Raw genomic sequence first — 12,010 nt, 5'->3', positions numbered from 1 at the left:
AAGTGAAATGTTACACTAAAAATATTTGGTCTCTAGGGAGGTGTTGGATGTTGCTGCTGAGGCAGACCCGGTTGTTGGGCTTTGTAGACAGAGGAACGATGGTCTGTGGTGTGGAGTTAGGGTTCCTGTCACAGGGACGTGGCGTGACCTGTGACTACACAGTTCCTAGACCGCACAAGTAGATGCACAAAAAGCTCAGATTGGTCTAGAAAACTTGGAATCTGTATCACATGCCTCCAGACTCGCAGAAGCTCTCCCAAGTCTCTGCACCAACGTTGACAGTGTTAAACTGAAACTTGCTGTTTGCAAAATGTGTTGCTCATATTTTGTGTGTTGAATGAGTGAACGCGCAATGAAATGCACGAGGATTGCTGCACTTATTTTCTGGGAATGGAAACAGAGACGTGGAATGTTCTGGTTGTCTTGCTCACCTAGCTGGTCCATCCCTGACGCAGGACCAGGTCTGGCAATTATTATCCCAGGTAGATTCCCAATACAAAGGGAAGAGCTGGAGCTGTGACAGCAAAGCTGCCAGAATGGTGGTGAGACACACGGATATTCACTGATGGACGTCAAAGGAAATTAGCTAATTGGGTCCAGGAAGCCAACTCTGCCTTTGCAAAGATGGGAGAGGGTCTTGTGTGTCAGTGGCGTGTAGTTTCCCTCCCAATTCAAAATGGTCTCTTGATGCCAAAGTGATATAGTTTTCAGGTATTTGGAGCTAAATTCCACTGAATCAGTTACTCTCTAAGTCTCTGAAAAGCTTTCCATGGAACCCAGGATGCTGATACGAATAATTGTATTTCTAGCCTCAAAAATACATTTTTTGAAGTTTTCTTTTGAGAAAGGAGTGAAAACACCCATCAGCCAAACTTTCTCTTCAAAACCATGTCTATTTTTGTATCCTCTAATTAATTTGAAATAAGATATCAAAGGAGTAGTAGAATTTTCCAAATATGAAACAGTGCTTTTTAAGAAACTAGACAAGTTGTCCTCAATGAGGCCGTACAAAATTTTTAAGTAATTAAAAAAGTTTTTTTTCTGGCTTTCAATCCAGTACTATTGAAAATGTTTCATAGAGGGAATGAAATTGCCAGGGTAGAATGATTCATTGCCTCTCCCCCAACTTTTCTGTTTATTTAAAGTTCTAAATTTAAATTAACTTTGGCTTTTTGTTTGCATCCCAAATTAACAGTTTAGGAGCATAAATACATGATGAATTTCTCTGAGAGGATCTTTTAAATTTCAAGAGTGAAAGAGATGGCAGACAGTGGAAGGGGACAGTCTCACTAATAACATACTAACATTTGTAGTTTTCAGGCACAGTGAGAACACAAAAGGCCAATTAAAGGACTAACAAAATGCATTTTTGAATGAATTATAGATAAAGGTACAAGGTTTGGCTAACTGATAGCTAGGTAATTAGCAAGAGAACATTGAAATCATTTCTTTAAGTAAATGTAATTTCAGGGAGAAAAGTTTTAAGTAACATGGGGAAATAATATGCACATGAAACGCAGAGAGTGAGGGCGACCGGGTGGCTCAGTGGGTTAGAGCGCGAGCTCTGAACAACAGAATTGCCAGTTCGATTCCCACATGGGCCAGTGAGCTGCGCCCTCCACCACTAGATTGAAGGACAACGACTTGGAGCTGATGGGCCCTGGAGAAACACACTCTCCCCCAATATTCCCTAATTTAAAAAAAAAAACAAAAAACTGCAAATTAAAAAAAAAAAACCACGGAGAATGATCTAAGAATAACTTGTACTTGCGATTTGTCAGATGCAGATTGTGGGTTTCCTCGTGCTGGAAATTATGAATACAGAATTCCCACTCCCATCTGGGCTTGCGGATGTTTTAGACTTTTGAAAACTAGTCACGCGTCGGAGAATACAGGTGCATGTGTGTTTTTCACGCTGCGTCTGCTGGCTTCCTTGAATGGCTCCTTTCTTTTCTAGGAGAACTGCCTGAACTCAGACGTGGTGGAGCAGATTTACAAGCGGAACCCCATCCTTCGCCACACCCACCACCCCCTCCACTCCCCGCTTCTGCCCCTGCCGTACGGAGACATAAACCTCAACTGTAAGCCCGGAATTCTCCTGACACTGCGGCTTTGTTTGCCCTGTTTGTTCTTTGGCTCTGGCATAATGGCATTTGTCTTAAACACTCTCTTAGTCATTATAGAGGGGTGGGGGGAGGTAAATTATACTCAGATTCGTGACTAAAGCAGGGGTTTCAAAATTTGGTTGTAGTGAGGTGAGGGTTATTGTACTAAAAGGAAAACGTGTCAAAGGGAGTCAGAAATGCCAGCACACCCAGGCACTCAAGGTAGCCTTCCTGTCCTAGAGAACCAGATCCTCAACAGTCTTGGATTCCAACTATGGAACCCATTTGGCAGCAGACTCGCTGTTTAGTAAGCGTTTTGTACACTAAAATAGTTCAGTCACGTAACCAAACAGTGGACCGTGCACACCTGTGTTTTGACAGCTCTGTCCAGCTGATTCCCAGGTGCAGGGCCCTGTGTCCTGATGTAGTCCGGTCTGTGCCCGCCGCCTCCTCGGTCTGCTGCTCAGAGGATACCTGCCCCGAGCTGCTCGTGTGACTTCCGTGTTGCTCTTGCTTTTCCTAGTGCTCAAGGACAAAGGCTACACCACCCTCCAGGATGAAGCCATCAAGATCTTCAATTCCCTGCAGCAACTGGAATCCATGTCCGACCCCATCCCCATAATCCAGGGCATCCTGCAGACCGGGCATGACCTGCGACCTCTGCGAGACGAGCTGTACTGCCAGCTCATCAAGCAGACCAACAAGGTGCCACATCCGGGCAGCGTGGGCAACCTGTACAGCTGGCAGATCCTGGCCTGCTTGAGCTGCACCTTCCTGCCGAGTCGGGGGATTCTCAAGTACCTCAAGTTCCACCTGAAAAGGTACAAGATGAGGATGGGTGCCATAGGAGCCCACTCACGTGTGCAATCTAAAACACAGACACGCCAGAGACAAACTCAGATACAAAGAGCGAACTGGTGCTCGCCAGGGGGGCAGGGGAGCTGGGGTGCGGGGAAGGGGGAAAGGACTCCGAAGTATAAGTGAGTCGTTCCACAGTAGTCACAGGGATGTGAAGTGCAGCGTATGGAATATAGTCAGTAACGTTGTGATAACTCTGTGTGGTGTCAGGTGGCTACTAGACTCATCGGGGTCACTTGGTAAGTTACAGAAATGTCTGCTCCCTGTGCTGTACACCTGAAACTAATATGGTATCGAATCTGCTGTAATTGAGAAAAGCAGTTTTAATTTTTTAGAAAGGAAAGGTACGAGATGGCCTGAGCAGTGCTGTTCACACGAGTGGTGTGTTGGATTGCGGTTCAGATAAAGAGGTTCTTGATTGGAGGACGCCCGGTGCGGGCCGAGGATTACCAGGTCCGACTCACTGGTCACGTGAGCGAGCTTACAGAATGAGTAGACACCCTTTTTCTCTCTTGCCACAGAAGGCTGTTTGAGGGACCAGGTCACTTGTTTCAGTGTAGTGTCTTAAAGTGTAGTACATTGGATACATTTAATTATCACTACCTTATGCAAATAGGAAAAAACCCCAAAGCTTAGAAATGTATTTGTTCCAGATCAAACAGGTAGAAATAACCTGATTCAGATTAACTGTGGAACAATTTTCATACGACAGTATGAGGCGTGACTCTTTCAAGTATAACAACACAGCCAAGGTGACCTGGCAGCAAAAGTCGCTCCCAGTCAAACATTGGCTCTTTGGAGTGTTTTTTGGTGTTTTAACTCAACCTGCACAGGCTGAACTGGGCCCTGCTGGGACGTGGCTGCTGTTTGCACCATGCACCACTAGGAGAGCCTGCCCACCTCGTCGAAGCAGCCCAGCTCCCAGCCATCCTCAATCTAGCAATTAACATTAGTGTTTGTCTCCTAGGATACGGGAACAGTTTCCAGGAACCGAGATGGAAAAATACGCCCTCTTCATTTATGAATCTCTTAAGAAAACCAAGTGCAGAGAGTTTGTGCCTTCCCGAGATGAAATAGAAGCTCTGATCCACAGGCAGGAAATGACGTCCATGGTGTACTGCCACGGCGGGGGCTCCTGCAAGATCACCATCACGTCCCACACCACCGCCGGGGAGGTGAGGGAGCGGCTGCCGTGTCACACGCTGTTTGATGCCCGCCTACCAGTGTGCTTAAGTCAGCACAGTTAGATTGGTTCTCATGCCCAGTAATGATTGGCACAGTCTAGCTGCTTAATCAACACAGAAGCAAATGTAACCTGCACCCAGCCACATGTATAAAGAGCTAAAGATATGTATTAAAGATGAGTAGAAACACCAAACCAAATTTATGCCAAAATATCTGAGGCATACTCCTGCTGATCTGAGAAGCAGCAGAGTGTCTAGTAGAGATTGCAGCCCTGAGCTCACCCACTATGACGTCACTTCTGCAACAAAGTGTTTCTATTTGCCACACGGATGTCTAGATTGTTGGGTCAGGTCAAAACCTGACATCATAAAACCAACTGGCTAAAAGTAGAGCAGTGAAACCCAAAAAGCTTCCCGTGTAGATGAAGCTTTGGTGGAAGTCACTGTTGTTGGCGTCATGAATTTATCAGATAAAACTCAGGGCTCCAGTTTTCATGCAAGTTTCCTACTAGTAGGGATTTGCCAGAAATCAGCCCACCATCTGCCCCAATGCCCTGTGTTCTTTTTGGCAAGGAAGAGAGAAAACTGATTTCAGGAGAACGAGGGGGAAATAGCACCGTTGAAATTCTAGGTGACCCCACACGACAGTTTTCGGAGGCTTCTGGAAGCTTCGCGTTTGCTGGCAGCTCCCTCTGGGCTCAGATGGAGGCACGTGCTAGAACCACAGCTTTGGGAGCTGAAGCCCCCGCGGTGTGTGTTGCAGGTGGTGGAGAAGCTGGTCAGAGGCCTGGCTATGGAGGACAGCAGGAACATGTTCGCCTTGTTTGAGTCCAATGGACACGCCGACAAAGCCATCGAAAGCCGAACCATCGTAGCCGACGTGTTAGCAAAGTTTGAAAAGTAGGTTCCTTCTCCTGGGAGGGCCAGCAGATTAAATAAAAGGGAAGTAAGAGCAGGAGTTGAGGATTTGAACCTGCAGTGTATTTTCCGCTTGAGTGTGCATTGGGATTCGTTTTATTTTACTTGCATTCAGCTTACTTAATGTTTCATCTCTCTCTGCTGGCTGTTTGTTTGTTTATTGGTTGGATTCCTTGATAAAGCCACAGTCACAAGTATGATTCAGTTTGTCATGGTTCCTTTACCTCTCAGTGCTCTGTTCCACTCATTACCTTGGGATTTCCTGATTCTTAGGTTTTCCCTTGTCCATTGGCTTTGAAACTGGGCTAGTAGATGCAAGTCAACTTAGAAGCTCTACAAACGGCATTTTATCTCTCTGGGCATTCTGTTATTCGTTACTCTCGTAGCCACCAAGTAGCACAAAAGACATTTCCCACTCATTATAAGCACAGCCTCCGTAATACTCACGTCAGTGTTTATACATATCATGGCAGTTTATTGGAGGGTTGGTAAAGGGAATTAAGAAACAGCCTTTGTTTCTTTTCTTTCTGTGGATTCAGCATACCGCTTAGCTAGTACTAACTAGACTGGGCTACTCGGAAAATACTCGTTAGCACAGTGTAATTGAAGGCTGCCTGTTTGTTGCGTTGAAGTGAGGCCAGGATGATAGGACGGTCCCCACCTCAGGTTAAGTAGAATTCGGGAGGAACTCCCATAAGCCTCGCTCTTGTTCTGTTTTCTCCCTCCATTCCCATCTCCAGCCACGCTGTTGTCTGAACATGGACACAGAATGTCTGCATCCTTAGAATAAACCAAACAAAGTCAACTCCCTATGGGTCACCTAAGGCCCATCTCTCATTTCGCTTTCTGAGCCTCTCTTGACTTCTCTCTGTAGGCTGGCTGCTACCTCAGAGGTGGGTGACCTGCCCTGGAAATTCTACTTCAAACTTTACTGCTTCCTGGACACCGACAATGTGCCAAAAGACAGCGTGGAGTTCGCCTTTATGTTTGAACAGGTAAAAGGAGCTTTCAGAAGCCGATTCCTTAATCAGAGCAGGAGTGTAACCCATTAATACCCCTCGTAGGTTAATTGTTGGTGCTTAGAAATTATGAGTGGCCGTAGAATTCCCAGCATGGCTGCTTTCATTCATTTCTGGGATGAAACGTTTTATGTGAAATCCTGTGCCAGGAACTGTTCTGATTGGACAGAGAGAGAGAGAATAAGGAATAAATATACATGTTAGATGGTCTCGGTGCTAGGAAGAAATTTGAGCAGCGAAGAGGGTGAAGGCACCATTTTTACGGAAGGTGACATTTGAGAGCAGTCCTGGTGGAGGAAGGGAGTGAGCCAGGAGGGCATTCTGTAGCACACTTGTCCGCCCCTAACGCTGTTGACCACCTCCTCCTAGGCGCATGAAGCCGTTATCCACGGCCACTACCCGGCCCCTGAAGAAAACCTCCAGGTTCTCGCAGCTCTGCGGCTCCAGTACCTGCAGGGCGACTATGCCTTGCACGCGGCCGTCCCGCCTCTCGAAGACGTTTACTCGCTGGAGAGACTCAAGGCCCGCATCAGCCAGTCGACCAAAAGCTTCACCCCGTGTGAGCGGCTGGAGAAGAGGCGGACGAGCTTCCTGGAGGGGACACTGAGGCGGAGCTTCCGGACCGGCTCTGTGGTTCGGCAGAAGGCAGAGGAAGAGCAGATGCTGGACATGTGGGTCAAAGAAGAAGTGTCCTCCGCTCGAGCCAGTATCATTGACAAGTGGAAGAAATTTCAGGGCATGAGCCAGGAGCAGGCCATGGCCAAGTACATGGCGTTGATCAAGGAGTGGCCTGGCTACGGGTCGACGCTCTTCGACGTGGAGGTGAGACGGGCGGGCGGGTGGCGTGGGAGAACGTAATCCGTGTGACCATGGCCAAGTTCATACGGAGGGAGGACGGGATGGGACACGGCTGCCTTACCACTTTTGTTAGAACCCCCCCAAATTTTACTCGTAACACACCCACCCACCAGGAGTTTTTTTTTTTCCCACCTTTATAGGAAATGCTTTCATAATATTAGAAGTGAGTCGAAAATGAAGATGTCAGCTTATTCTGAAAAAACTTCTACCCTTTCAAATACGGCAGCAATAGATCCAATAAAATGCTAGTAAAAATCTGCATTACCATTTTTTATAACTACACAACATTAGGAACTTTGGATGTACAGTTTCGGATTTCACAGTTTTATTTTTTCCCCGTGACTAGTCGCAGAATTTCTGTTTCACAATTGGAACTTAGCCATTAGCATCAAGCCAGTGTTGGTTCATACTTTTTTTTTTTTTTCCCAGTAGACCATTCATTGAAAGAAAAGCCTCCTAATGGTCTAGAACCAGGCGTGGCCACCTGCAACCGGAGGGCCAAACCCTGCCTGCCTCCTGTTTTGTAAATAAGGTTTTATTGGTACAAAGAGGTGCTCAGTTCTTTACATATTCTCTCTGGCTGCCTTTTTTTTTTTTTTTTTTTTTTTTTAAGGAGGGTACAGCTCACAGTGGCCCGTGTAGGGATCCAACCGGCAACCTTGGTGTTATCAGCACCATGCTCTAACCAACTGGGCAACCGGCCACCGACTTTAAAGTGGTAGAGCTGAGTCACTGCGGTCAAGACCACGGGGCCCACAAAGCCTAAAATACTTACTGTCTGTCCCTTAACAGATCAACGTACCAGCCCCAGATCTAGATGAGCTTCCATTTTTCTTATCACAATCATTAGCAAGTTATCTGATGACCTTTAAATGAGGCCCTATAGAAATCTAAATACTGATTATGTTTTCCAAGATCCCTTCACAGCTTTCTCCAGATGCTGCCTTTGGTTGCTCTGGTTGGTTGGTTGATTCAGTTACATTGGTATGATGCTTTGTCCGGGCACCTCTTCTCTGCATCACTAATGGACCCTCCTTTTTGTACTGGTTCAGATCAGCCGTAGGTTGCCGTCCTCTACATCGGGGCTCTTATTTTTGTTCACTGATTCGTGCAGGAAAGTCTGTCATTAAACCAGTGAGATCAACCCCTGCACGCAGCACGTCACTGCTGCTCCTTGTCAAGAGATGTGTTTTTCAGGAAGAGCCAAAACTGCTCAGCACAGGGATTTGGATAATTTTCCTCTGTGATCCTAGATTTTGTATTTGAGGGATAATCAAACAGACTTGGAGGCAGAACTGGAGCTGGAAGAGCCGACCTGGCTCAGGATGTCTGCTAGGGGTCATTGTTAAGTTCTTCGGCTGCAGCCATCGCCATGTAGTTATTACTAATTCAAATGACGCACAGAGTGGTGATGTCCAGAGGTAGAGGTGTGGGATTTACAGATTAGGTTTTTCCAGATGCAGGGTTGGCTGACCAGTCAGAAATCAATTAAGACAGCCAAAGAGGTACCATTTCCCACATTGCAGTTCCCCAACATAAACACGTATTGCACGTGTTCGGTATTGTGTGATGTGCTCGCCTCAGTGCCTGCCTTGTGTTTTCTGGGTGTTGTGTTTCTAATTGCTTCACGATCTAACCATCATGTTGCCTCTTGTCCACAGTGCAAGGAAGGCGGCTTTCCCCAGGAACTCTGGTTGGGCGTCAGCGCAGATGCCGTCTCTGTCTACAAGCGTGGGGAGGGGAGACCGTTAGAAGTCTTCCAGTATGAACACATCCTCTCTTTTGGGGCACCCCTGGCGAACACATACAAGATCGTGGTTGATGAGAGGGAGCTGCTTTTTGAAACCAGCGAGGTAAGAGGCAAACCATTTGTGGCTTTGTCAACACAGAAAAATGACACCCCATTTCCTGAGGCCTTTGACCCAGTAATTCTTTCTGAATACTTCGTGTGAATACATAAGAAGGTACAGTACGGTGGTCCCTCCCCCAGCTGGAGGTTCCTCGCAGGCCAAAATCTGATCATCCTGGATTTCTTCTCTATACCTTTGCAACAGAGAATTTTGGGGTTCCTTTGTATCAGGGGTCTTACCCATGGAGGGAAGGAAGAGAAAGAGAAATAATATAGATGTCTAAGAAAAAAATACATAGTTTGGCAATAAAGCCGTGTGAAGATGGGTGGATGATGACGGCAGCAAGACTCAGCTCTGCAGGGTCCGTGGAGCAGGAGCGACCAAGGGATGGGACCACCCTGGGCAGAGTGCATTCTGGCTCACAAAATCACAAGAAATACGCCTCTAAAAATGTATGCTATCCGCCCCAAAGCTTCAAATGTAACGATCATAATGATAGCTCAGGAAGCCTGTGGAGGTCCCTACAGAGGGAGCTGCTAGCAAGCAGAGGTGGGGAAGGGAAATCCATCCACGCTGCCCATTGGGCTGTAAAGTACTGGAGAGGAGGGGCTGAGACCATCAGACCTCAGGTGGGTGCAGAGGTGGAGAGGCTGACAGGAGGTGTACAGTGAGATGGAGAGAAGGGGGCCCCTGACTAGAGGGCCCCACACGCCAGGCTGCTGGGTTTGGTCGGCTCCAGTGGACAACAGGGAACTGCTCTGGGATCTTTGTGCGCGGGACAGAACAAGAGTGCGTTTGCAAGCAGTGATGTGGGGTGGGATTGGTGGGGAAGGGAGATCAGAGAGGTGGAAGCCGGTTATGTCTTAGCAGGGACCCAGCCGTGAGAAGGACGGTACAGTGAATGCATCCTCGGAAGGAGCTAACTCGAGATCGTAGCTGGCATGGAGCAGAACGGGGCATCTGCTCCTTTCTGTTCTGTCTTTAGCTGCATCATAAGGAGTTGACTAGAACCATATGATCCAGTCTTTAAAAGCTGTGATTGTGGGCGCTTTCACCCTTATTTTAAGTGGGGAAAGGAATCCCAGGCTCAGTGATTCCAACACACTTTCGTCTCATGGGGTGGGGTTTTGTTATTAAAGTTCCAAATCCACCAGTTTTACATCAAGCAAAATTGTCACTTTTGCATGCTCACCACTAGGTGGCGCCCACCATTTGGAAAAGCCACACTTCCCCTTCTCCCTGACTAGCAATCAGTAAAAGCAGGTGAACGTTTGGCTTCATGCAAAACTTGAGCCATGGGTTCGCACAGCAGGCTCGGAGGGCTTCTGGTTGTTAGGCTGGACCTGCTGACCCAGTGCAGACCACTAACCACCTGCTGATTCTGCTTCCCTGGGCAGGTGGTGGACGTGGCGAAGCTCATGAAAGCCTACATCAGCATGATTGTGAAGAAGCGCTACAGCACCTCCCGCTCCGTCAGCAGCCAGGGCAGCTCCAGGTGAAGACAGGAGTCCGTGTGACTTCACTATCTCACTGCGCCCCACTGTGGCCTCAGCTGGCTCCTGCGTGCCGAGCCCAAAGCAGAGCTGCCCAGACTCTCTCTGGAAGCCTCCTGAAACGGAGGGGTCTCTGAGGGACTTTTCACCCTGTCCACTTCAGTGATCATGTATTAAGCTGTCGACCTTAACCCAATTTCCAAAGCTTTACTACTCTTAGATGACACATGCCTTAAAAAAGAGAGAGGGGGAAAAAAAAAACCCATGCTGCCGCCAAAGCAGCCAGAAGTGCCTTAACTTGTGGAACCAACACTAATGGACCTTAAATGTGCTACTGAAGGGAAATGCTTCTCCCTCCCCTTTGATGGGGAGACTGACAAAGCTTGAGGGAAGTGGCATTTATCCGTCAATTATGCACTAACTTCCCAGCCTGATTTCCCAGCTTCAGGGAAAGTGAGGGAGTGGGGAGTGGGGACGGTGTATTTTAGTGGGAGTGCTGCTGGCAGCCTTCCTCGTGGACATGTATTAACTTTTTTCTTTGTTTCATCTTTTACGTATATGCTCGCCTGTGCATGCATGTGTTCACAAACTCATCACTTTAATCATTGTTTCATGAGCATTAAAAGCAAAGGGAAAAGGATGTGCAATGGTGTAAACAGTCTGTCTGTATATTTTAATAGTTCAGAGTTATAGTCTCCAATGATTACTTTATAAGGTGGTTTTATCAACAAACCGGAAGCCTGGATTTTTCTGTCTTTGCTGTATTTCGAAAGCCACGTTCTGACTCAGTTTTACGTGTAGCAGAGTCTGCATTCTGTGTCTGCTGTATTATAAACAGATATGCAGCCTACAGATACCTGTATTTATAAACCACTCTTAAACAGCTCGCGCCAAGGCTGTTTTTAGAACTATATGAAGTCATTTTGGAGTCTTTAGTTTCTAAAAGATTTAAGTTAAAAAGACTGTTTCTTTGAAGGTTAGCTTGTATCACTCTGGGTAGACGACAATATAACCATGTTGAGTATGGGTGAGAGAGGCTGCAGTCCGTGAGCAAATCTTTAAAGGACCCTGACATTAAATGCTGAGGCTTTAATAAAATGCACGAATTTTATGCCAAGTTTATAATGGTGGTCGGAAAAAGGGCACCTGTAAATAAATCAGCATTTATGACCAGAAGAAAAATGATCTGGTCTTGGACTTTTATTTTTATATGGAAGAGTTATAAAGACTTAGGCCAGCTAAGTCTGACCACAAAGGAGAAACAATTGCCTTATCCCTACGGACAGCCATGTGGAATCATTGTTTGTTGGCTCAAAAAAGTCTGACAATAAAAGATATTAGTTAACGTGCAGTGTATTTTCTTCATCGGGGCAGCTCTAAATACCACATGGGATCTTGTTTGGGTTTTTGTTGGTTTTTGGTTTTAATTCTTTTGGCTTCGGGGAGCTAAGCTTGTGTTTCATGCACTTAATCACCAGCCCTAAAAACAGACATGTAAACATCTCAGCTGCTATTGTATACACAAAGCGTGACTCCAAGAAAGCCGAGAAGGGAAAAGAGTTTAAAGAAATCACAGAAATCTAAAGACTTGACGTGTCTGTTTATGTCGAACAGTCTCCTTTTGCCTGGCCCCCAAATGTGCCTCATGGTGAAATCATGACCCTGCAACCTGCTTGCAGCTCTGCTCACTGGAGCAGAATATATTGTAGGCCAGCCACCGATTTA

General features: G+C 46.7%; 1 protein-coding gene across 1 annotated transcript in view; it reads left to right on the top strand.

Annotated features, from left to right (window-relative positions):
* Positions 1 to 11,630, top strand: part of MYO10 (myosin X) — a 202,874-nt gene extending 191,244 nt beyond the window's left edge. Inside the window, exons 34-41 of the mRNA XM_033110207.1 lie at positions 1,958 to 2,081; positions 2,629 to 2,926; positions 3,931 to 4,138; positions 4,911 to 5,047; positions 5,940 to 6,060; positions 6,454 to 6,906; positions 8,604 to 8,795; positions 10,190 to 11,630. Of these exons, the coding sequence (XP_032966098.1) occupies positions 1,958 to 2,081; positions 2,629 to 2,926; positions 3,931 to 4,138; positions 4,911 to 5,047; positions 5,940 to 6,060; positions 6,454 to 6,906; positions 8,604 to 8,795; positions 10,190 to 10,291 (1,635 nt within the window). The 3' untranslated portion in view covers positions 10,292 to 11,630. The remainder of the gene's footprint in view (positions 1 to 1,957; positions 2,082 to 2,628; positions 2,927 to 3,930; positions 4,139 to 4,910; positions 5,048 to 5,939; positions 6,061 to 6,453; positions 6,907 to 8,603; positions 8,796 to 10,189) is intronic.
* Positions 11,631 to 12,010: the final 380 nt, after the last annotated feature.

Source organism: Rhinolophus ferrumequinum, chromosome 7 (genome assembly GCF_004115265.2).
Source record: "Rhinolophus ferrumequinum isolate MPI-CBG mRhiFer1 chromosome 7, mRhiFer1_v1.p, whole genome shotgun sequence".
NCBI classification, from domain to species: Eukaryota; Metazoa; Chordata; class Mammalia; order Chiroptera; family Rhinolophidae; genus Rhinolophus; species Rhinolophus ferrumequinum.
This window is presented reverse-complemented; position numbering and strand designations above follow the sequence as displayed.